Below are 25,224 nucleotides of genomic sequence, written 5' to 3'. Positions count from 1 at the left end.
TGATGGAAGAATGGATAGACAAATTGTGGTATATTATTCAATGAAATACTCCTCAGCAATAAAAAAAAGAACAAAATACTGATGCCTGCAGTCACACTGATGAATCTCCAAAAATGCTGAGCAGAAGCCAGACACAAGAGAACACACTGCTTGATTCTGTCTATGTGAAATTCTAAAATAGGCGAGACCAATCTGTGGTGATTGAAATCAGAACAGCGTTTGTCTCTGGAAGGGAATGACAAGAATGGCACAAGAGAGCTTTCTGGGGTGATGGAATGTTCTATGTCTTGTTAGGATTGTGAGATATAAGGGTGTATGCATTTGTTAACTGATCCAACTGTATACTTATGATGTGTGCATTTCACTATATCAAAATGATACTTCAGTTAAAAAAAACCAGAATAAAAACAATAAAAGTTGTGAGCATATTATTTACTGTGACTGAACAGTACTTGTGGTTTTCTGTCCTTGTTCTCAAAGCACCTATGCGTTTCAGCAATCACTTGGTAAGTATATGAACACTGTTTTTATTGAATTCAGCCCTGATGCCTGTAGAACAATATTGTGACAAATTTTATTTCTGCCCATTTGGTTTCCCTTGTCATGATGTTTGAAGAAACGTAGAGTAAAATTCTTAAGTTTATCAAATATCTTTTGAGGATTAATCTAGAGCATCTGTCAAGTCACATCAGGTATGGTATAACTCTGAGTAGCTGGATGTCCCGAAAAAAAGTGTGGGAATATGTCTTCATTATGCTTTAAAAAGAACATTTACTAGTGTTTTTTTCAATACAGAAAAGTATAAAGAAGAAAACTGAAATGGCCTATAATCCCACCATCCAGATAGTTCATGTTATCCTTTAAAAAATGAGTAATACACGCTTCTGGTAAGAGAATTCAGTTGGTACAGAAAGTTATAAGAAGTAAGCTTTGGGGCCGGCCTGGTGGCTTAGTGGTTAAGTTTGCACGTTCTGCTTCGGCGGCCTGGAGTTCACAGGTTCGGATCCCGGTCATGGACTATGCACCCTCATCAAGCCAGGCTGTAGCAGTGTCCCATATACGAAATAGAGGAAGGTAGGCACAGATGTTAGCTCAGGGCTAATTTTCCTCAGCAAAAAGAAGAGGATTGGCAATGGATGTTAGCTGATGTTCCTCACCAAAAAAAAAGAAATAAGCTTCATGCCCCTAATATTTCTTTCTAAAAATAAAACCCTATTAAGTGTAATATGTCCTTGAAGAAAAACTTGTTCAAATAATCAAAATATAATTTATGTAGATCCTTGAAAATATTTATACAAAAAACTACTGCTTTTGTAGTTTAATTTTTTTTTCACTTAGTACGTGTTGAAGATATTTCTAAATTAGTATATACACTATTCTTTTTCTATGAGTTAGATATTTTTCATTACATTGTATAGGTGTATTGTATATTTAACTAGTTCCTTGCTGGTGGCCATTTAGATTATTTTCATTTTTTAATTAAAACAATGTTTTAAAAAACAACTTTGTGCTGGTGAAATGCAGTATCTTTTTGATTAAAAAATGTTTAAGCCTTCGTAGATTGGCAGTTTTTGGCCCTTCTTCTATTTTATTTTATTTATTTTTGTTTTTTGTGAGGAAGATTGGCCTCTGAGCTAACATCCGAGGCCAATCCTCCTCTTTTGTGCTGAGGAGGACTAGCCCTGGGCTAACCTATTCCTCTACTTTATATGGAACACCGCCACAGCATGGCTTGACAAACAGTGCCTCGGTGCGTGTCCGGGATCCGAACCTGTGAACCCCGGGCCGCCGAAGAGGAGCTCAAGCAGTTAACCGTTACGCCACCGGGCCGGCCCCACATTCTTCTATTTTAGGAGACTGTGGAAATAGCTGTGTCTTCTCAACCTTGGCACTATTGACATTAGGCTGGATAATTCTTTGTTGTAGGGGGCTGTCCTGTGCATCGTAAGATGTTTAGCAGCATCTCTGAACTCTACCGACTAGTTGCCATAACACCCTGCTCCCCCAGTTATAACCACCAAAAATATCTCCAGACATTGCCAAATGACCTTTGGGGTGCAAAATTGCTGATGGTTGAGGACCAGTGGTACAGAAAGCATCTCAGGTTCACACAGATGGTTACTGTTACCTCTCTCGTGACTCAGGAGCTCCGGAAGTCAGATATGAGGCATATTCCTCTTTATCTTGGGGTTTGAATGGATGCAAAAAAAGGAGAGTTTGAGCAACGGATGTAGCGATATCTCATGGAGTCCAGGGAGTGCATCAAAGCTGTGTGAGCAACTGATAGCTGTCAGAAACCAAAGTAACCCAATACACATTCTGTTATTTATTCAGCAAGTGTTTGTTAAATGCCTACCATCTACTAGGTACTGTAATGGGCACTGGGTATTTCATGTTAAAAAACAGAGATGTGATTGCTGCTTCGTGAAGCTTAAGGTTTAGAGGTATACACAGATATTTAGTGAGGAAGTAAGTAAATTATAAATAGTCTACATGCTGTTGAAGGAAAAGAACAGATGTCATGAGAGGATAAAAGACGGGCTAATTTAGAGTAGAGATGGTAGCCACTGAAGGCTTCTAAACCTGTGTAGGTTTTGACTAGATTTGGGGAAGGGACCCATAAGAGTGTTTCAAGTGGAGGGAACGGCATGTATTTGAAATTGCAAGGTATCAAGGTGGGAGAGATTAAACTTTTCATGGAGCTGGAAGAATGCCAGTTTGATTGGAGAATGATTGAATGAGGAAGGAAAAGGTGGTTTAAAATCAGGGAGGAGAGGTAGTCATGGGCCAGATAATATAAGGCCTTGTAGGTGAAGAGTTGGGATGATATTCAATGTGCAGTGGAAGCTCTGGAAGGATTATAAGCAGGCGAGTGAGACAATCTGATTTACATTGTAAAGTGATTATTCTGGCTGCTGTGTGGAGTATGTTTAGGAGAAAGGCAAGAGTAGAATTAGGGAGACTGAGTAAAGCTGTGATAGTGTAGCTGAAACATAATGGGTGATGATATTAGGTTGATGACAGTGGAGGTAGAAGGAAATGAACAGATTCCAAAGAGATTTGAAGGTAGCATTAATGAAAATTATAATAATTTGAATGTGGGTGGTGAAGAGGGGAAGGTGTTCATAGCGACTTCCAGAATTCTGGCTTGAGTGAATGGGTTCAGTTGCCATTACTGAGATGGAGACCACTGGATATGAAACATCTGTGGATGAGGGCGCATAGAAGAGCTAGAGTTCAGCTTTAGAGATGTTAAGTTTGTGATGCCTGTGGAGTATCCTGTTAGAGATATCAACGAGATAAATGTAATACACACTCTGGTGTTGAAAATAGGAATCTGGTGCCCAGAGAAGAGGACTTAGATTGGAGATAGTAAGTTGAGAGTTGTCGCCATATAGATGAGAATGTTGTCTAGGAAGAGAGCGTGTCTTGATGAGAGAACTGGGGCCAGGGCTGAACCCTGAGGAAATATGACATTTGGAGGTGGGATAAAGAGGAGTAACGGGCAGAAATAGGAAAGACGCTTGAGAGGTAGGAAGCACATCGGTAGGATGTGATGTCATAGAAACCAAGCTTTGTTTCAAAGGGCGGGTGGTGGGGGGATGATGGTCAGCTGTGTCTGATGTTCTGAGGGTACTAATAAGTTTGCTTTGTTGCTGAAGACTCCTGAGATACACTTCACTACTCTGATTTCTTGTACTACTTGGGGGGATGGGGTTTTAGCCACCAGTGGAGATTGGGGCCCAAACAGGGAAAGAGTCTTAAGAAGATTTGTAACCTCTTGAATTAGGGCAGCTTTCCTAACCTTTTCGGTAAGAAGCATAGCCCATAAAAACTATTCTAATGGTAGGCTTTGAGTGCAGCTGACACACGATCAGCTCTTAGGGAATATGCCACCCATAGCAGCAAGATGTAAATGTGAACGTTTGTCGTGTTCTCTCTAATATAGGTCTTTTCCTTGGTGATAAAAAATTGCTTTCTACTTCATAAATCAGTACTACTTCAAAATACTGCAGATTTGTATAATTGAGACTTTCTGTTCACTGAATATACATGTCAGAATTTGAAAATTTATATTTGGAGTGTTTGAGCAACATCTTTCTTTTTTCAGTTTTTCCTTTTGCCTCATCTTATATCTTAGCAGAGATACTCATTTTGTTAGTTGTGCCAGGAAGCAGGCAGTTTCCATGGTAACTGACAGACTGAGTTTACTGTGGAAATTTCCGGAATTAACAGAGCTGCATTGCAGAAGGATGCATAAAGCAGTATTCGTCTAGAGCTCCTAACAGTATGGACACAGAGGAACAGTTGCAGTGGTGTGCAGGGTATGTGTTATGTTTATTTTCCTGTCTGAGGAGGATTACTAGTTATATGTATGTGCTGAGAAGAGAGTGAAACAGCTTGAGGCATTTTAGTATATGCTGGCTTGATAAAGTCAAGGATGCTTAGGGGAAGAGAAGGAAGAAATAACTTGAGAAGAAAGATATGCTTGATAGCATTGGGAGGAAATCAAGATCCAGATAAATGAAATGGAAGAATGTGGTAATGAAATAAGAGGAAAAGACACACTTCAAACTAATTAGGTAATAAAAGGTTCTTACTGGTGGTGGTTCTATGCACAAGAAGATATTTATTTATGAAAGGAAAATAGTAGGCATTGGCAAGTTTGAGGAATCGAATTCTCATGTCCAGGAAGAAGAAATCTGTTAAGGCAATTAGCTCTTACTTGCTGAAAGATACATAGATATGAGAAATGCCCAAGGTGCTGCCTTCTTACTGTACTTATTATTTACCTAAGCTATAAGAGTGTCAGGGAAGGGTACCAGACCCCTAATCCCACTGCGTGTTGCTTTGTGGGGGATTTTCAAGAAAAAGCCTGAAATGTATCTCGAGATTAAGTTCTGGACATAAAACTCCAGGATTTGGGTAGATACGTGGAGTTTCTTATCTTCCAGAGCATAATTATAAATTTGAAAGAGAAAGGATTTGAAAACTGAATAGATAGGATTTACATCGTTTAAATGGTAGCTATCATTTAGGTGACTAGCTATCGTTTAGATCATGTACTAGTCAGCAAACTACAGCTGCTGAGCCAAATGTGGCCCATTGCTTGTTTTTGTAAATAAAGTTTTATTGGAACATAACCACACCCATTGGGTTATGACAGAGACTATGTGGCCAGCAAAGCCTAAAATATTTACTATCTGTTCCTTTACAGAAAAAGTTTGATGACTCATGGTTTAGATGGTGCATTGGATTCTTAGGGCTGCTGTAACGAACTACCACAGACTTGGTGGCTTGAAACTTCAGAAATTAATTCTCTTGAAGTTCAGGAGGCCAGAAGTCTGAAATCAAGGTGTTGGCAGGGCCATGCTTCCTCGGAAGGCTCTAGAGGAAGATCCTTCCTTCCCTCTTCCAGCTTGGATAGCTCCTGGCATTCCTTGGGTTGTGGTAGCATAACTCCAGTTGCTGCCAGTCTTCACTTGGCCTACTTCCCTGTGTCTCTGTCTTCTCCTTTTCTGTTTCTTACGAGGACATTCATCTTTGTATTTAGGGCCAGCCCTAATCCAGCGTGATCATTTCTCAAGATCCTTATCTTTAATTATATCTGTAAAGATAAGGTCATGTTCTGAGGTTCTGGATGGACATAGCTTTTGTGGGGGCCACAATTCAGCATACTGCATATGGTGTTGAAGAACTGGGTTTTGGCTTCTTAGACCACATTCTATGTTAAGAATAGCTAGTTCCTGGCAAGTTTCCTTTGGAAACCTATGAAGAGTGTACTCTGCAATAGTCGTGTTGACCTCCCGGAGAGGATATTAAACTCACTTTTCGAGGACAGGGCGATACAGGCATAGTTAAAATTATAGAAGACAGCCTCTGTGATGCAAACATAAGCAGCAGCGTAGAGGTAGTACTAGAATATTCACAGGAGAAAAAGTACAAAAAATTCCCAGGAAACTGATAAGCAGTGTCTAACGCTTCATGTCTCTGTCAGTCTCTCCTCAACTCCCACCCCCAAAAAACAACCAAGTGAATTTCGAATTTTAATGAAAGATAGTTGGCACCAAAATGAGAATCAGAATTTTGAGAGATTAGATTCATGACTAGATTATGACAATGGGAAATATGTATAGGATTAGAAGTAGGTAGTTCATAAATGAGTGGAGAGTGGCAATGTAGAATGTGTACACCAGCGTATAGACTGCTGAGTTGGAGACTTGACTCTGGTTGGAGAACCTCTGTATCATTATGGGAGTATCGGCCTAGGCAGGGAGAGATCTGTGATGTTTCCTCATCATCTCAGCACGTTTGTAAGTCGTAGTAGGGATAGTAGATATCTATCCTTGCATCCCTTGGAAGTTTCATTTAGCTTATTTGGGTATATGTGGAAATGTTTAAGTGATACATGCTCATGGTGAAGAATCATGTTAATAGGCAGGGGGTTCCAGTGTGGATGCTGGAGCAGCAGAGAAAACCCTCCTAATTCTGTATTTTAAGGTATCCTAGCCTAATGCCTGTATCCTCACCTCTGTACCTTAAAATGAAACCTCTGATTTAGACTTTATGGAGATAATCATCAGAAGAATTTAGCACAAGCTGTTAGAAGTGAACCCAAATTAGGTTCACCAAGAATAAGCAGTACCAAACTAGCCTAAAATACTTATTAAAAAATGTTACTGGGACTGTAGATTAGGAATTTGCCACGGACTAGGTGTTTCTTGATTTCAACATAATGGGTACAGAGGAGGAATTTTAAGCCCAATCCGGGATTTTCAGGCAGAGTTTCCTGAAGGACAAGACTGGATGAAATCTGTATTTCCTTTCTAATCAAATTCTGTTAGTCTGTGACTGTGTCTATCCTGAACACCAAATTGAGATTTTAGGAAGCTGTGGCAATGAAAGTTTTCTTCCTTTAACAAAATATTTTGTGCAGTAAGTGCCCCCTGTGTATTGTATGCTTAAGCTTAAATAGTTTCACAGAAAGATTCAAATTCAACTATAATTAGACTTTAACTTTTTATTTTTCTGTTGGCATCTGGAGTATACATGAGGAAATAGAATGAGATAAGGTTTAAATCTTAGATTGGGATTAAGTTTAAACTAGTTGATCATAGTTCATACAAGCTAAAATGTAAGCACTATAAGGGTTTCAAGTATGTATATTATATAGTTAGAAATGTGTTCCTAAATGTCTCTTAGTAAAATTTATTTCTATAAAATCTTTTTCTCTCATTAACTTGTTCGGATAAATGTCCCCCAAAATAAGAAAAGTAAGCTTGAGAATGTAGTTATTTTATAGGTATGTGTTTAAAAGACAATTCACATAGTAATAGTATTAAAAATTAGTTACAGATTATGAATGAAAAGTAGTTAAGACTCTTGGTACTTACTTGCTTCTGGAACTAAAGTTCTGAGTATGTGAAAGCAATTTCAGATTTGTAGTACAAAATGATGTATGAGTAGCAGTGTCTGTCTAAAATATTTATTAAGAAACGAAGATGAAACACAAAATTAAGACAACTTAATGCTCAAGTCTATATAGGATCTGTAATAATAATAACATCCAGAGTAAAGAAAAAATTTACCTAGGGTTTCTATTACAGCATACCGGCAGAGACTGCCTGAGGAAAGGTGACCATCTGAGCCGCTAGTCTCAAAGACACAGCATCTTCATCTCCTTTCATTCCCTCCCCCCTCACTGGTAACTACCAGAAAATAACGTTGGGGAGGGATGGGAGGAGGAAGGAGAAATGGATGCAGACACATTCTATCTGGGGATTGTGGTCATTATGAGTAGTGTTTTAGGTGGACATAGAGAAGGACTGTAGTAGCAATGTAGACTGAGAATTGTATTTTTGTATTTGTTACTGTCAGTTGAGAGTGTGGTATTAAAGAACAAGGAGACTAGGTATAGGAGAATTGGCCATTGGAGCAGTGAGTGCTCTAATTGGTAATACACTGAGTCCTGGATGTCTCAAACTATAGACTTGCCTTTCACATGTGAGAGGCAAATCCCTTTCACACAAGAAGAGTGAGGCCCAACCAAGGACAGTCTTTTGCCTCTCTCTTTTTCTCTCTCTCTACGATTTTATTGAGGTGTAATTGATGTATAATAAACTGCATGTATTTAAAGTGTACAATTTGATAAATTTTGACATATGTATACACCTGTGAAACCATCACCACAGGCAAGATAATGAACATCTCTATCATCCCCAAGAGTTTCCTCCTGCCCTGCTGTAGTTTGTATATCTAGATGTTTGATTTGGTTCTTTTTTTTAAATATATTCCATGTCTATTTAACATGTTCTCTCCATCCTTTAGTTTCTTGAACATATGGAATACAGTAATAAACACTTTCATTGTCTTTGTCTACTAATACTAGCATCTCTGTCATTTCTGGGTCAAGTTCAGTTGATTGATTTTTCTCTTCATTATGGGTCATATTTTCTTGCTTCTCTGCATACTTGGTGATTTTGGATTGCATGCCAGACATTGGTGGTGGATGTTTTTATATTCCTATAATATTTTTGAGCTTTGTTCTTTGGTCAAGTTACTTATAAATAGTTTGATCCTTTTGGGTCTTGCTTTTTAGCTTTGGTATAGAGACCAGATCCTTCTAAGTACTTTACTGGATTCTCCATGAATTATGGAGTTTTCCACTCTAGTGGACAGGAACAGGAATTGTTGTATGAGCCAGGTATTGTTCCCTCTAATCCATTTGGGTGGTTCTTTCCTCAGGCTTGTGTAGGTTCCTTATAAGTGTGGCTGATCAAGGAGGGCCATCTGCATATGTTTGGAGTTCTCTTTCTCTCTTTCTGTGCAGCTCTCTCTTATCTGGTACTCTGCCTTGTGAATTCTGGCTACCATGGTCTACCTAGACTCCTAGATCCATCTCCTCAACACATGGATACGGCCAGGATCTGCCTGGATCCCTTGCTCCCTGCATCACAGTCTGTGAACTCTCTCCAGGCTCCCCCCTAGTAAGCTGGGGGCAGTTGTAGGGCTCACCTTGTGTATTTCCTCTCTCTCAGTGCTCAACGCCCTTTGTTGCCTGATGTCTGGTGTCTTCAAGACCATCTCATATATCTTGTCTGTTTTGTTGGTTGTTTCAAGTGTGAGGGTAAGTCTATCTCCTGATGCTCCATAGTAGCCCAAGCCTGAGAGCCACACTGATACTCATTGTTAAGATGGGAGCTGGAATTATGCAACTAGGGAACAATATCTTCATGACTTTGAGAAAGAGCATCTCTGAATATACTTTGCAGCATTCAAAATAGTTTTTTACAAGAATGGTTGGCATTCTTAATAGAGTAGAAGAAATCATGACATTTATAAAAAAGGATTGGAAAATCTTTTTTTTTTTTTTTTTAAAGATTTTATTTATTTTATTTTTTCCCCCCAAAGCCCCAGTAGATAGTTGTATGTCATAGCTGTACATCCTTCTAGTTGCTGTATGTGGGACTCGGCCCCAGGATGGACGGAGAAGTGGTGCCTCGATGCGCACCCGGGATCCGAACCCGGGCCACCAGCATTGCAGTGCGCGCACTTAACCACCAAGCCACAGGGCCGGCCCTGGAAAATCTTGAGGAGAGAACAAATTTGGATGACTAGGCAACAGGATTACTGAAAAGGTTGATAGATGAGAAAAAAAGACATTGCTAGGAAACTGAAAATGCAGTGGTGGGATGAAGTCCATATTGCATGCAGAGGTGAACATAAATGATACTGCATAATGGTCAAAGAAAACACAAAGGAAATGATTGGTTTGAAAGCATACAAGTTACCGAATTTTTTACATACATAAATTCATAAATATAATGGGAAGGTAAACAACACCATGGGGAAATATTTGCAACACAGGACAAAAGGTTGTTAGATGTGTTAATAGATAAAGAACTTTTTAGCAGAAGCAGCAACAACAAAACAGATGCCTGAGCATGGAGGGCTCAGTGGTGTTACCTCAGGCAGTTAACTAAAGAAGAAACACTTGTTCACAGAATAGCTAAGAATGCCCAACTCTAAGAGTAATAAATCAAAACGCAGCTTAAAAGAGTGATCTAACCCTAATCCCCTTTCAGGTCGGCGTAAGAGCAAAGGGTGCTGTTGACTGGGCACAGTGGGCACTTCACTGATGGTGCTGCTCAGTCAGTGCCACTCGCTCTGCAGCGTTACAGTGACCATGGGGACTGTGGAATGACTGATACGTCAAATATATTGAGTGAAGTCTGTAAAGCAATAGGTGTGATGATTCATTTTGTAACCTAGACACATAGTACAGAAAAATATAAAGGATATATGCTAAACTATTAATAGTGGTTTTCTCTGGATTATGATTGATTTTTATTTTTTTATTTAACTTCTTTCTGTGTAGCTGTAGGGGGGATTTAGGACTAGGTAACTGGTTGGAAAAAGAGGTTCAGGTACTGCTGCTGTACTTGCACAGCAAACACTATTTAGTAGAGTGGAGGGTGGGCTGGAGGGGGGGGCTTGAGCTCTCCCAGGGAACCTTGGCTGGGCCACTGTATTTCTTTAAAAAACATGTCCAGGGGGCCAGCCCGGTGGCATAGTGGTTAAGTGCGTATGCTCGGCTTTGGTGGCCCGGGGTTCGCAGGCTCGGATCCTGGGCGTGGACTGACGCACCGCCTGTCAAGCCATGCTGTGGCGGCGTCCCCTGTAAAGTAGAGGAAGATGGGCACAGGTGTTAGCCCAGTGCCAATCTTCCTCACACACGCAAAAAAACAAGTCCACCCACCTATATACAAAGCCCCATGCAGCTTTATTAGACACGGTAGATGGAAATAAATCTTTTCTCAGTGCCCAGTCTCATTAATGTTCTGGAGCATTATGTCACGGTTCTTTGGTTTTTTTGTAACCTGTAGGATTTCAGTAATTTATAGATTAGTCTGGATCAATGAAAGAATGACAATTAAAATATAGTAGTGATGATTCAGTATTAAATAGTAAACGGAAAAATTAGTCATTTCTATCCAGAAGATCAATAATCAGAGAAAGTACTCAGAACAGACTTCAGAGCAAACATGTGGGCTCAAAAATTACAGTTTTCAGATTTTCATGTAACAAGATAATTCCCTGATTTCAAAAAATAACTTCTGTACATTGAATTGTATTTTAATAAGGCCCATATTGTATGGATTCGAACTGTATATTAATCTTGCATATTTTGTAAAAGTTACATTTATTAACACATATTTCACTTTTTGGGGATGCCCATAGCATCCGTGTCAGTTGTTTGTGTGTATGTGTGTTGCCAGGGTATGGAACTGCTAGTCTCTGGGAACCAAGAATTATTAGCTATGGGATTTAGATGGGCTCTAAGAAATCAGGGACACCAGAGTTATGGGTTTTCTTCAAGGAAGTGCTTTTGGCCTGTTGTCTGGAACTGGTCTGTGGATTTGAGGACTTTTAGCATCATTGGCCCCCAGCCACTAAATACTCACATCACTTCCCAGTCATTGTGATGACCAAACAGCTGCCTGTACCCTCCCTTCCCATCACTTCCAGATGCTCGGGGTGTTGGGTAGTGCCTCCTTCTTTGAGAATCACTGGGAAATAAAATATTGTTAGGGGCTGTGTTAACTAAAAGTGTTTGTTTGCATATAAACAACAACAATGACAAGAACAAATAATGGCTTAAACAAGATAGTTTATTTCTCTTTTCCATAGATGCAGCCTGGGGATAGGCAGCCTGTGGTTGGTGTGGTGGCTTCATGGGCATCAAAGTTCTAGAGTGCTTTAATTTTGTGCTTCCTCATTCTCAGTAATGGTTTCCATTCTCAAGGGCCTTGAGAGTGGCTGGAACTCCAGTCATCACCAACATTCCAGGCAACCAGAAGGAGAAAGGGGGAAAAGAAAATAATAGACCTTCCTTCCAGCTGAGTCAGCTTCTTTTAAGTACTGCATTCATATTCCTGCCTCTAAGTGCAAGGAAGTCTGGTGTCTTAGTCTCTTATGCTGGGGCCCCCATAACAAAATACCACAGACTGGATGGCTCAAACAACAGAAACTTATTTCTCACAGTTTTGGAGGCTGGGAAGATCAAGGTGTTAACGAGGTTGGTTTCATCGTGAGGCTTCTTCTCCTGGCTGTTAGGAGGCCGCCATGTTGCTGTGTGCTCACATGACCTCTTTGTGCACGTGTGAAGGTTGAGAAGAGACTCTCCTGTGAGCAACTCTCTGATGTCTCTTCTTATAAGTACACTAATCCTATCAGATTAGGGCTCCACCTTAATTAATTAAACCTTAATTATCTCCTTATAGACCCTGTCTCCAGTGCAGTCATATTGGGGGTTAGGACTTTTACATGAATTTTGAGGGGGAGACAGTTCAGTCCACCACAGTTGGGAAGTATTTTAGCTGAGTGTGTTGCTGCCCCCAATAAAAGAAGATCCCATTAAGAAGGAGAAGAGACATGATGTAATCCAGGCAGAAATAAAAGTATAATGATGTACACCTGAAATTTATATAATGTTGTAAACCAATTTTACTGCAATAAACAAAAAAAAAAAGAAAAGAAAAAGAAAAAAAAAGGAGAAGAGAATGGATGTTGGGTAGCAGCTGGTAGTAACTGTCACAGGGGCTCTTGGCTGAGTTTCCCGGGTTGATAATCAGGGGCTTGGAGTTGGAACCCTGTGGAGTGTTCACTGAAGGCAGCCAAGGATGATTTGTATAAAAGTATGCATAGAAAATTATGAAAGGAAAGATGAGTGATATTTAGGAATTATTTCTGATAAAATACAGTCCCTATTCTCAAGAAAGTGATATCCCAAAGAGAAGTCAGGGAACCTTTTTTCCTTTTAAGACTATAACTGTAGGTAAATATCTGCCAACAAATAATGGCAACTTTACATTGCTGCTGGTTTTTAGTTTTCCCTAATCTTCGCAATGAGTATGTTTTCTACTATTCATATTCTTTTTTTCCTAGGCCTCCTATATAGTTTAGGAGAAAAATTGTATCTTAGGACAGAAATTACAATTAGTAGATTGCACACGATCCCTCGTTGCCCTTGAGATTCTTGGCGAACTTTTTCCAGGGATGGAATAAACCAGCACTTTGAAGCTACAGGTATAACTCAGTTTCACCGAAAATATTTGTCTTGCGTACTTCTCTGCACTTCTACAAGGGGACAAAAGGGAATTGATTTTAGATTATAGGGTCTGTTACATAGCTCTGAAACTCTTGGAGCCTGGAAGACCTTAGGTCACATTGAAATTGTGTTATTTTCTTTGAACCCTAGGAATTGTTAAAATTTTGGGGTCTTGTTTATATGAAAGTCTAGTAAAAAATGAAACAGCCTCCTTTCCATTTGTGCTTGGAACCAATTGAGAGAGATGCAGGAGCCAGACAGACGGAGATGATAAGATTCATCTTTTTCTTGATAAAATTGGAAATATAGCTCTACATTTGAGGCCAGAATAGTTTGCTAACTCCCTCTGCCCTCGAATAATTAGACTTACCTGCCCCATGAGTGGCAGCCTCTTATAAGGCATGACTGAGGGACAGCCAGAGTGTATGTACCCTCTCTGTATGCAGGCCAGCTTCAAAAGAGAGGAATTGAACGGAGTGTGTTCAGTTTCTTCTTCCATATTCACTCATCAGCCAGTAAGGGCTGAGCTGGGAGACCAGATCCCTCTGCATGGAAAGATGAGGCATGGGAGGAATAAGTGTTCCCTTAAACAGTTGGGAGACGTAAGCCCTAAAATCTTTGATATTTTCCAGTTATTTGAATGGCATCCCTTTAAAAAGCCAGGGAATGTAGTCTTTTGAAAAGGAACATGAAGATATTAACCACATGGGACAGACACCCAGTCTATTTATATTAACCAGCAAATTTGGTGGTAAGATATACTATGTCCATGGATTGATTTTTCAAATTTGATTCAAATCGATTAATAAGGTTTATTGTTTTTTTTTAGATTTTAATCCTTTGTGTTGATGTCTGTAGATTTCACCAAAGTTTACTATTGCCATTAAATTTCTACTTACTTTTATATAGGAGAAAATATTTTAATGGTAACATCAATCTATATCTAAACAGCTTCCCTGGTGTTAGTATCTATCCAAAAATGCATAACGTTTCAAATACTGTATTCAAGAGATATACTGTTTAGTTCAGATTTATGATCTGTAGGCATTAAAAAATGTGTATAGCTGATTTTTTAACTGGAATGTGTATCTTTTTTTTTTTTTTTTAAAGATTTTATTTATTTATTTTTCCCCCAAAGCCCCAGCAGATAGTTGTCTGTCATAGCTGCACATCCTTCTAGTTGCCGTATGTGGGACGTGGCCTCAGCATGGCCAGAGGAGCGGTGCGTCGGTGCGCACCTGGGATCCGAACCCGGGCCGCCGGCAGCACAGTGCGCGCACTTAACCGCCAAGCCACGGGGCCGGCCCTGGAATGTGTATCATTTGATAGTCTAATTACAAGTCCTATTACAACAAAGACTACTAAAACTTGTTTTCATGTTAAAGACCTCTAAATCCAAAGGAGAATGTTACTAATTTTTCTATGGACTTTTTCTACTGAACTTTTCTATGTAGAAGGTTAGAAATGGGGCTGGGATTATTTTCCTGTTTGAAACTTGGAACCTCAGTCCCTTGCTCGTTTCTTGAATGGACCCAACAAAGAGAATAGTGGAACGTCTTGGTTAAGTATTACTTATGCAGAGCAATTAACATACACTTTAGAAGGAATATAAGAGTAAATGTAAGTTTGTAGGCTGAACTTATTTACCGATAGGGCAAAGGCACTGGGGATAACTTACAGGTTTGTGGAGTCAAGTTGAACTAATTTTGGGGTAAGAAATTAAATAATGAAATGACTGAGAATTTCTGATACTGTCTAGTTGAAGTAACACTGAAGTCTTGTTTGACAAATTTGTCTCAAGATAAAAAACTGCAACTAAAGTTTTGGCCACTTGGTATAGTTGCCTTAGTGATTGGCAGCTAGAGTTTAATAGTAAACGTTCAGGTCAGGCCTCCAGATCTATTCACTATAGTACTGTATCTGTGTACAGTCCTTCTTTGGAAGCCGTCATAGTTGGACTAACTCTTAAAACAATAGCTGTGAAACTGATTCAGTTTCACTGGAAAGATTGCCAGCCCAGTATGAATGAAGACTCTATGAGCATACCTTGGTGATGGCATAACTGTAGCATGGTTTTCTGTGGTTTTCATAATTCTTTTCCTGTCTAAATGAGAAAATGGAACTCTGGGTAGTCATCACATTCTCCTCTCCATCTTTTTCTTTTAGCAGCTTTATTGAGATATAATTTGCATACCATACAATTCACTCATTTAAACTGTACAATTCAGTTGCTTTTAGTATGTTCAGAGTTATGTGTCTATCACCTTACTGACTTTTTGAACATTTTCGTTAGCCTAAGAAGATAATCCACATCCCTTAGCTGTCTGTCAATCTGTTTACTTCCAAAAAGGAAAAAAGGACCTTATCCAGAGACCACATAGCAGACTACAGTATGCTGAACTATTAGCAGAGATAGTGCATAATTCTAGAATAAACATAATCTTTAAAGTAATAGATAATATTTTAACTGTTGTTATTGTGTAATTTTTTTTTTTTTTTTGGTGAGGAAGATTGGCCCTGAGCTAACTAACATCTGTGCCAATCTTCCTCTATTTTGTATGTGGGACGCTGCCACAGCAGGGCCACCAAAGCGGAGCATGCAAACTTAACCACTACACCACTGGGCCGGCCCCTGTAAATTTTTATAGTAATGAAATATCATTCATTTCATTTCTCAGGAAAGCTAGCAACAACTGTTATATAACACAATGTAATCATGAGAGGATATCCTTTGCTGCATTCTACTAGTTGCAAGCAAGTTGCAGGTGCCATCTGCACTCAGAGAGAGGAGCTTACGCAAAGATGTGAATGCTAGGAAGATGGAGATCATGGGGTCACCTGAGAGCCTGTCTGCCACAGCCTTTAAATTAGTGAATGCTTTAAAAATGTTGCTTCTAATTTACATATAATTTTAATTAACTTTTTTCAGGTACACTCAACGGTAGGCCGGTACTGTATGTTTCACCAGTGATTAAACTGAGCCATAGAGATGGTGTTTACTTGCCAATTGTCATAGAAAAGTAATGATTATACATGGAACTTCTTCATGTTAGAATATTTCCTGGCTTAATCGGTCTACTTCATGAAAAAAGTTACTGAGAAAATTAGTCACTGGGCCTGATCTACTTGCCTAGGTCTGATTTCCATCTTGAAAGGTCAGTTGAGGCTTCATCTCCATACCTGAATGGTCACTCAGACCACCGATTTCTGTCTGGGCTTCTTGTGACTCTAGATGCTACAGTATAAATAATATTGGTGAAAGTATTTTGTAGACTGAAAAGAACTTGTATGAATGAAAGCCGGAATTATGACATTAATATTATGATTTGAGAATCTGGCATTTGAAATACTGGTTCACTAAGTTTTTATTTAGACAAAGCATATTAATCTTTGAACTATACCCTTGAATTTGGTTATTATTAATACTATCATATATGATTATTCTGGGGGAGCAATTTTAAAATTATAAATATTTTGAGAACCTTAAAAGTAGCTACAAAAACCAGTTCTATTAATCTGAGAAATCATTCCTACATTTTGGAAGAAGAGAAAAATAACCAAGCACATAAACATTTCTTGCTTATATCACCAGACTAGACTTTAAAAGAGATTCTGATCATTTGATACGAAATTGAAAAAATGTAGATGATACTCAATGGAATCTGTTTACGTATGTTGCACTCTCTGATTTGGTACAGTTCATTCCTCACAGGAGTGTGTGTGAGTGTGTGTGTGTGTGAGAGAGAGAGAGAGAGGGAGAGAGAGAGAAAGAGATAAACGAGATTGATTTTATATATTTCATTGGATTCGCTTTTTTACAAGCATGGTTAGAAGTTAGTTCTCTGACCTCCAGGCTGGAGTTTTGGAGATGATTTTTTTATTTGATGAAAAGCTGTAACGAGTGAGCTCTTTCGTCCATGAATCATTTGTTTTTCACTTCGTTGCTCCATTTATTGCACAAGGGCTGAACGGTTCAATTTTGACTGGCATGTGACAGTTTTCCTCTTAGAGACAGCTGGCTGTTCCTTTAACTATCCCCCCACCTCAGCATGGCATTAATGTGAACAGGGCAGTATACAAAGGGACTGGTTCTCAAACTTTGGTAGCATCACCCAGGGATTTTTAAAAATACTGTGTTCTGACTCCTATCCCCAGATATTCTAATTTAATTGCGATGGCATGATACCTGGGCATTGGGATTGTTAAAATCTCTCCAGTTGATTCTGATGTGCAGCAGACTTTGTAAACAGCTGTACCAGGGATTGAGAACCTAGAATAATTAACGTTGGTAAGCTAGGATAAGAACTTTTTGGAAATGAGGTTTATAGCTCCTGAGATTCTGCGTTTGATAATGCAGTTTTGCAAAGTTTGACAAAGATCTTATATTTGGAAATGAAAACTGGTCTGCAGAATTAGTTTCTACAGTAAATGAGAAAACAAATTTTCCCGTGCATTAATCAGTGCTAGCTAAAAGAAAAAAGTCAAAACCTATTTAAAATGTGGAAAAATTGCTTCCCAATATTTTAACAGAGAGAGACTGAGAACACACAGCATTGAATCGTCAGGAAAACTGAAGATCTCCCCTGAACAACACTGGGATTTCACTGCAGAGGACTTGAAAGACCTTGGAGAAATTGGACGAGGAGCTTATGGTTCCGTCAACAAAATGGTCCACAAACCAAGTGGGCAAATAATGGCAGTTAAAGTAGGTGATGCCCATAATTATTTTGGCACTTTAATCCATTAGGTGCAATTTCTTGGTGCAGTAATACTGCTATTGTTCTGTTCTTACTTCTGTGGTAAATTTGGGTGTTTATGAAATTGTTTCTTCAAATTCTTTTAGGGTGTTTTGTATGGAGGTGGTCTTAATGGTGGCGCGTTTTCTGTCTCTGGAAGCATGCGTGTGTGAAGTGTGCGTGTGTTCGCTGCACTTTTGGCATGATGCATTAACAGGTTTTAAACTTCAGGCCCTTCTACTGCCAAGGTGAGTTCAGGCCGGGAGGCTGCACCCTGGGAGCAGGGCAGTGCTGCACTGAGCCAGGCGGGGAGCTGGAAGAAGAGGCAGCACACTGGGTTGGGCAAGGTGCGGGGCTAGGGCTAACAGCAGTCTTACTGAAGGTTTCCTGGAAACCACGCACATGCTGTTGCCACTAACCTCAACCTTACTCGGTCCTGACCGGCTCGGCTTCTGTTTGTTTATTTCATCTCCACTCAGTACTGCCCTGTTCCCTGGTTTGAAAGCTGTATTGAAATGCATACCTTGTGATAATGCTGTCACGTTCTGTCCTTATTGTGTGTGTCATGCCTCTTAATATGTTCATTAAAAAAAAAATCAAGAATGGCCAGAAATGGAGATTGGCCCGTAGACTGTACTGGGCAGGCTTAAGTTGGTACCTGTAATGGACTGATGGTTTCCATCAACTCCTAGTGGGCCCATGTAATTGTAATCCATTCATTTGTTTGTTCGGATGTTTAACGGATATTTGCTCTATGTAAGGTATTTCAGGAAAATTGACAGTTGGGGTAAGGGGGGGCATTTTAAAAAGAAAAGGGAAAAATAAGATATGGCTATATGTTCATCAAACTGAAAATTCTTGTGGGAACAATTTATGTCCTAGTTTGCACGTATTGAGAGTGAGTTTGCAGACAGTCTAAGCTAATCATCTTCCTGTTAATCCCCTATTTTGAAAGTTATTAAATTGGCTTGATGCGAGGAGGAGCCTCAGTTTCTTACTTGACTTTTGGGAGTGGATTTGTATTGTATTAGTATAAAATGCTGCCTGTGTTGAAGTTTATTGTGAGCAAAATGGTACTCCAAAATTTTAGCCTCCTATTTTGCAAATTTTTAGCCTGCTGTTTTGTTGAGCGTTTCTCTTTGCTGTGTCATGTAAAACTAATGAGAAATTAATGGTGGGGAAAAATTTTACAGTTCTCTCTATGGGTTCTTAACCTTGTTTTTGGTCATACTTCTTTTACAGTGTGATGAGAACTATAGACTTTTTTGTTAGGAAGATGCACATATACAAAATTTTGCTTATAACCCATAGACCTCCAGAGATGCACAGGCTAGGACTTCTGCTCTGAACTATCTGTTGAAATAAAATGCTGTATTTCTTGGAATATGAAATGATTTTCTCTATTTTTATTTTGTACCACTGCAGTATAAGTGGAAAGAAAGTCATTTTATTTAGACTCTTTTGGAGTGTGTTGCATTGCCCTTATGGGCTATCTGTGCAAGACATCTACTTTTACTTGGCTGGGTCTTAAGAGAAAGCTGTCCTATATAACTAAAGTTCTAAACGTTTCTCCCAGATCCTAGAGAAAGTACTTTTAAATAACTTGTCCTGCTTTTTTCATTCTGTGCTATGCGTGCCTTACTATGTTGGTCAGCATCATAATCTGTTTTAGTAATCTGGACGGACTTGAGCCATGGTTAATAGGTTTTAAAGGTAAATAAGGAGGATGCTTCATTTGACATTAAAAAAGTTTTTCTTAATTTGATAACATTTGGAACTGTGTAATGCTTATTCAAGTTTTGAGGGAATTTAGGAGTGAAAATAGGAAATTGTTGTCCGCCATTTGTAATCTGACCTAATTTTGAGAGCCCCTGTTGGAATGCTGTTAAAAATCCCAACTCTAAGGAATACTTCTAAGGTGGTCATGGGACCTACATACTGTCAACTGTCACATCTCGGCCCACCAGGTGATACTGTCTACCTTTGTTTATCACCTTGAATTCTTGATCAAGCATGATAGTTTAGCATGGGGAGGGGGGTAAGATGACATATCAATCAACATATTGGTGAGGCGTACCATTGGATTGCATGACTTTATATAATAGTGGAAGAATAAGTGTTTTTGCGTTAATATACTTTAAAATTTGATATCAATTTGATGACTGAAATATGCCATCTACTACAAGTTTTAAAATGTAGTTATTGTTGGGCTCTTTGAAAAAGCAGCCTTTCATCACACCTGAGAGAGTTTGTTCCCTCATTGCTTAGAAACAGACTAGATTGACAAGTACATACACGGAGGCAATGTATGATTAAGGAGTTAATTTGACATTTTACATGTAGACAGCTCAATTACTGAGCACCCACTGTGTTTAGCTCTGTTAAGGACTGTAGAGATTTAAAGGAACTATGAGACAGTGGTTCACACTTCTGCGAGTTTTCCATTGCTGTTGGTGAAAAGAGAAACACACTTGAAGTAGCTCTATACTAGTGTTTCAATATGTACTTTAGGAATATGGAAGAATTACTTTATTAGATATTAAGCTTATCCTGGAAATTATTCTTAATATTTACTTGCAATATCTGTACAAAAGTGAATTGTGCTATTAGCCTGATTTTTTTTATTATCCCTCATTTTTAGTTGTGAGGGAGCCCTTCCCCAAATTTATTTTGCCTCATACAAGAAATGTTTGAAAAGATGACTTCTTAGTTACCAGAAATAATTATGTCCGACATGTGATCTAAAAATCAGGATATAATAAATCAGATTCAGCAAGATAACATACAGCATATGTAAGAGTTATACTTACGACAATTTCTTGACCTTTGGCCTGAAGACAGTTCCCCAAGCTGCCAGTGAGGTTCTGTGTTAGGACCTAAGATGTGGAAGATTTTAACCCTTCAGTTTTAATTGCACATGCCTGGGGAGACAGGTCTTTCTCTTCTGTGTTTGAGAGTAATACTATTGGTTTGTCTATCTCTGCCTGAATGACTGAGTCGTAGGGCTGCCGAGGACAAAGCCATTGTTGCCACAGGGTTAGGAAGGAGGACCTTCAGCTCTGGCTGGGTACTTTAGGCTTTGATCAACATCCTCTGCAAATAACATTTAGTTAATGCCCTATTTTGCGTGATGGTGGGATAACTAGAGAGTGAAAAAATTAGATACCCACAATGGCTGTGCTCTAAGAGTAAAGTCGGTGTCTGGTTAGCTCTCTGGCAGGGTCAATTATAATGGGGAAAAGCCCAGGATTCAGACTGAATGTTTGAAGAAGCAATCAGGACTAAGTTTCCGAGCTAGGGTTAGAGAAATTCAGATCTGGGAGAAACATCCAGCATAGTTAGGTCCACAGATGATCAGAATCAAGATGTCAAAGCAAATCCAGAGACACAGGAGTAAAGCGTTAGAAAGAGTAGCTGTATTGCCACAGTTCAGGCCCACGGGCTGGAACTGAGTGGAATGACAAACACAGACTGCTAACAGAGGGAGGAATGATTATGAACCTTCAAGACCTGACAGTGTGTTCCCCACCTGACCCTGCTTGCAGCATAAATCCTGCATATCTAGTCTGCCAGCTTCCCTGTTGTTTTCTCACAGACTCATGTCCATATTGATTTCTTGAAAGTATGCATGCCCTGTTCCTTTGTGTAGGCTGTGAGAGAAAAAACAGGGGGTAGTAGAAAAGAATGGAAATGAGAGGGAATATAAGGGCATAAAATTGCTATCGCTATAGATTTAGGAAGGGAGTAGAATTGTTATTTGGAGGGTTACTGCTGGAGTAAAGCTGTCATCTCATTGGAGAATGGAACTAATATTGGGCAGGTAGGTGGCTAGAAAGGTGTAATGTTAAGGTTGTCTCTGTTGATCATTATGATGAGCTTTCAGTCTTCTACTTGAGAAGTTATCTGGGTTAATCAGAAAACCAGATTGGCTGTTTGAGGTTAGGTGCTTAGGCCAGACTGAGTTAGTGATGATAAGGTGTTTTCCCTTTCTTCGTGATCTGCCTAACTTGTCTGTCCTTCATCCCTCAGTGTTTTTTCTCTACTCTTCCAACTCTCCTGTTGCATTGATTTAAGTCCTTCTGATCCTAGGCTGGTAACTTGATCTTGATTCCTGCATTCTTGCCTCTCCTTAGTATTTGGATCTTGACTCCAGTGTCCTTGACCTGGAATTGAGACCTAGGTTAACCCGGATGCCTGGTGGGAAGGACCAGAGCCCTCTGTCCGACAATATCCGCAGCCCATAGCTCAGCCCTCCCCTGAGCAGGATGGGGCTTTCATCTGCTCGTTAGGTAGGCTCCTTGGTGCAGATGGTACTGCAAGTGGGAAGGCAGGGGCGGGCAAAATATGGCTGGGCTTGTTGTCCCGGTCACTGCAGGGACCTTGCCATTTCTGTCAGGAGTTCCATTGCTAAATAATTTTGGTGGGGACTGTGAACATATTGGAGAGGGTTCATTTTAGTCTTTAAACGTTAGTCTTGCACATTCTTCTGAAAGCACTAGAATGATATTTGGCAGGAGTGGCCTTAAGTTGGAAAAGCTCCTTCGATGGTATAGAGTGCTTTGTTAGGTAATTGTGTTGAGTTTTGAAAGGCCACAGTGCTAATATTTGATTATCCAGATCACTTGGGGGATGCAGAAGTCATGGCTATCTTGTTTTAAATTGAGACTGAATTCCAGTGTCTTATGGTCTCATTTGATTGGCTAGATCATGTGGCTTTATTAAGAAATTCACGATTGATTGAGCCATATTATTCTATGCTTCCTAATGTTGCTTAAATGTTGTGGTGTTGCAAATGAAAAGTATAAGTGGAGTGCTTCCAGGAGTGGGCAGATCCCAAGGATGTGGTCGGGCTGCCATCCAGTCAGCCTTGGTTTTAACTCAGGTCCTTTGTGAAGTTGGGGTTGGAACTCCTGGTATACATGTGTTTCTTTTGCTGTTACTCCTAGTAGTTTTCAGACTCTGGGTTCTTTGTGTTAACAAAATTGTATGTAGACCTCAATAAATAAAGTAGACAAAATTAGTAATATTCTGGTTGATGTAAGGGATAGGAGATGGGAGCCCTGCCTGCCCGTGTTGGAAGCCCTGGGGGCGTGAGCTCTGAGGAAAGCTTTGGGGTCCAAGTGGGACAGTTTGGAAATGATTGTTCCAGGAGAACTTTAATCAACTATTATGTGTTTCTGAACATTCTGGATACCTAATTTCTGAAACCCTGTACCATCACTCAGTTGACCTGACTGAATTGTGATGTACGACTATATGCCATTTATGTAGTTATTTGGAGAAAAACCTGTCTTATCACACTGCACTCTAAATGAGGGTCATCTGAACCAATATTTGATATACCTCCTGCACATTTTCTGTTGTTGTTTGTTATCTTATGGCCATGCCTCTGAAATTGGTTATACACCAGATTTCTACTTTTATCTCGCTTTATCGTCATGGGCACTAAAGTAATGATCTGTCATTTATGATCTTTAGGCCCTTAAAAATTTCAGTGCTAAGATTAACATTGTACCCTTTCTATGTAGATGATATAATTAGTAAAGAGGAAGAAGATGATACTACCCTCATCAGGAGTACCAAACTTGTCCCGTTAACTTTGTCATCAGGGCAGCTCTTCCCATGATGTAATATAACATATATTTTTGGAACTGATCTCCCAAGTTCTCTGATGATGCATAGCAGAAGATATGCAAAGGAATTAATTGGTCCTCGGTATCCTGTGAGAAGAATAGGAAGAACTACTGTTAATTAATTTGACTAATATACGATTGAGAGTTCATTAAGTTGATTCTAAAGACTTGGATGATTTTGCAATTAAGAATTAGTATCCTTTCTTCCTGCCTTAGTAAAATCATGTGTTTTGATAATTTAAAACAGTTGATTTAACAGATACTTACTATTTCTTACTCTTTGACATGAAAATCAGTTTTGCATCTGTGATCAGCATTCCAAATACTTTGGTTTTTTTTACTGTTTGTTTTGGCTGCTGTTGCCATCTGCTTTGACCATATTAGTAAAGGAGTTGCGAGATATCACGGGCATTTTTGTGTGTGATCTGTTTGGAAGACTCTTCAGCAGCTAGGGATGAACCTGTGCAGCAGGGATAAGAATCTTGCTGCATCTGTGGGATATAGAGTCTTGGTTTTGAAATTGGGAAAATAAGAATGTCTAAGCTTTCCTGTAGCTCAGAGGAAGGTGATAGCACACGGATGTGCTGCAGTGGTTCTGGGGTTTTCCAGCTTTGTATTAGAACTGAATTCTGGACAGTTCTGCTGGGAAAGCAGCATATTTGTTTGTAAGGACCAGAATGTTTGTAAGGATCCAAGGAGACACTTGGGGATCTCAGTGTGAGCCTTGCTCTCCTATCCCCTACATCACTGATTTAGGTTGATCTGAAGTCAACCACTGACTGGCAGTGGACTCCCCTTCCTATTTTATTCACAGATATTAACCTTGGGAGGGATCTTTAGCAAAGAATGCTTCATGAACGAGGGTGCATCTATAGCGTAGCAGTATTGGTGTTTGTAGATCCCAGGAACTGGACGCATTTTCAAAATATCATTATTACATCTATATCAATTAAGATAATTCTTGTTCTTTTCATATTTTGATTTTAAATGAAATATTGTCGACCCTTCCCTGTATCGGGAAGGGTCTTTATTTTCTGTGTAGGGGAGTTCCACCTAAGATCCCAGGTGATATATTCGCTCATGTACCAGTTCTAGGATTTCTGCATGGGTGGTATTTAGCAGTGTCCACTTGGCACGAAAAGTCGACACAGGGAGCTTTTGATTTCGTTCTTGTCCTGTGAGTGGTTGTTCTAGCTATCATACCATTTTGGCAAGACATTTGGCAATTACTTGAAATATGTACTATAGATACTTTTGGTAACCTTCGATGATGATAGGTGCTGATGTGGAGGAATGAGCCACAATCACTGAGGTGCGCGTTTTAGATGCCTGCAAGTGATAGCAGATCCCACACAGCTTTGCTAAAGAGTAAGTGTTCTGGTGTTCTGATTTTGGTTGGAGGTAAATTGAAAATTTACTTGCCCTTGCCTTGCTAATGGCCAAAATGCTAATAGCTTGCATTGCTTTAGCCTATGTCAGATTGTTTTAATTGATGCCTAGAGTGATCTTTAAAGTCATGCATTGATTTTCTCTATAGTTACTGTATCTGTCACCTTGCTGAGTTTCCTTGTGTCCATGCCCTAATTTCTGATTGGGGAACTAGCCCCTCTTTCACTTTTGAATACTAGCACCTTATTCCTAACTTACTCTAAGCAGCTCAAGAGGAACATGTACAGCAGGGATATGGGTCACCTACCTTCCCCTTATTACCCTGTTCTACTGCCCTCTGGACCTTCAGCTGAGC

At 39.5% G+C, this 25,224-nt stretch overlaps 1 protein-coding gene across 3 annotated transcripts in view; it reads left to right on the top strand.

Moving 5' to 3' along the window:
* MAP2K4 (mitogen-activated protein kinase kinase 4) overlaps positions 1-25,224 on the top strand; it is a 128,519-nt gene that overhangs the window by 46,209 nt on the left and 57,086 nt on the right. For all 3 annotated transcript variants that reach the window (XM_087440413.1, XM_087440412.1, XM_087440414.1), the window contains one exon: positions 17,642-17,816. In XM_087440413.1, coding sequence (XP_087296539.1) covers positions 17,642-17,816 — 175 coding nt within the window. The remainder of the gene's footprint in view (positions 1-17,641; positions 17,817-25,224) is intronic.

This window comes from Ceratotherium simum, chromosome 16 (genome assembly GCF_057802395.1).
Source record: "Ceratotherium simum simum isolate JZ-2026a chromosome 16, ASM5780239v1, whole genome shotgun sequence".
Classification (NCBI taxonomy): Eukaryota; Metazoa; Chordata; class Mammalia; order Perissodactyla; family Rhinocerotidae; genus Ceratotherium; species Ceratotherium simum.
Note: the sequence above shows the minus strand (reverse complement) of the source record. Positions and strands in the feature narration are given on the sequence as shown.